The sequence below is a fragment of the Monosiga brevicollis genome, genomic scaffold, assembly GCF_000002865.3.
Source record: "Monosiga brevicollis MX1 MONBRscaffold_38 genomic scaffold, whole genome shotgun sequence".
NCBI lineage: Eukaryota > Choanoflagellata > Craspedida > Salpingoecidae > Monosiga > Monosiga brevicollis.
In genome coordinates this window covers 1-940 of record NW_001865075.1, presented here as the reverse complement: position 1 = coordinate 940, position 940 = coordinate 1, and the positions used below count along the sequence as shown (strand labels likewise).

Genomic DNA, 940 nt, shown 5'->3' with positions numbered 1-940 from the left:
AGAAGAAATAAGGAGGGAAAAAGGAGAAAAGGAAAAGGTAAGAGGAACAGAAGTAGGTGAAAGTAAGGGAAGTGAAAAAAAAAGGAAAAATATGAAGAATGAGGAGATTGAATAGAAGAGAGGGAGAGAAGTAAAGAAGGTGAAGGATGAGGATGAGGATGAGGATGAGGATGAGGATGTGGATGAGGATGAGGATGAGGATGAGGATGGAGGGTTAGGAAAAGAGTGAGGATGAGGATGATGAAAAGTGGGTAAGGATGAGAGGAGGAAGGTATGTTGTTGTTGTTAAAAAAGGAAGAGTATAAAAATGAGAGAGGTTTGATAAAAAAGAAGAAGTGAAGAATGAGGATGAGTTTCAGGGAAAGGATAAGGATGGGGATGAGGAGAAAAAAAAAAGAGGAGGATGAGGGTGAGAGGAGGAAGGAAAATGTGAAAGGAAGGGATGTGGTTGTGATAATGAAATTGGAATAGGATGAAGAGTGAAGGAAATTGAAGAATAAAGATGGAAAAATGTTTAAGAGGAAGGATGATGAGTGTGAGAGAGGGTTAGGGTTAGGGTTAGGGTTAGGGTTAGGGTTAGGGTTAGGGTTAGGGTTAGGGTTAGGGTTAGGGTTAGGGTTAGGGTTAGGGTTAGGGTTAGGGTTAGGGTTAGGGTTAGGGTTAGGGTTAGGGTTAGGGTTAGGGTTAGGGTTAGGGTTAGGGTTAGGGTTAGGGTTAGGGTTAGGGTTAGGGTTAGGGTTAGGGTTAGGGTTAGGGTTAGGGTTAGGGTTAGGGTTAGGGTTAGGGTTAGGGTTAGGGTTAGGGTTAGGGTTAGGGTTAGGGTTAGGGTTAGGGTTAGGGTTAGGGTTAGGGTTAGGGTTAGGGTTAGGGTTAGGGTTAGGGTTAGGGTTAGGGTTAGGGTTAGGGTTAGGGTTAGGGTTAGGGTTAGGGTTAGGGTTAG

At 43.7% G+C, this 940-nt stretch overlaps 1 protein-coding gene across 1 annotated transcript; it reads right to left on the bottom strand.

The window, feature by feature from the left end:
- Positions 1–514: 514 nt before the first annotated feature.
- Positions 515–940, bottom strand: MONBRDRAFT_29720 (uncharacterized protein; the record flags this gene model as incomplete). The annotated part of the gene is made up of 1 exon (XM_001750172.1): positions 515–940. A coding segment is annotated over one exon (426 nt), but the record flags the coding sequence as incomplete, so codon positions are not given.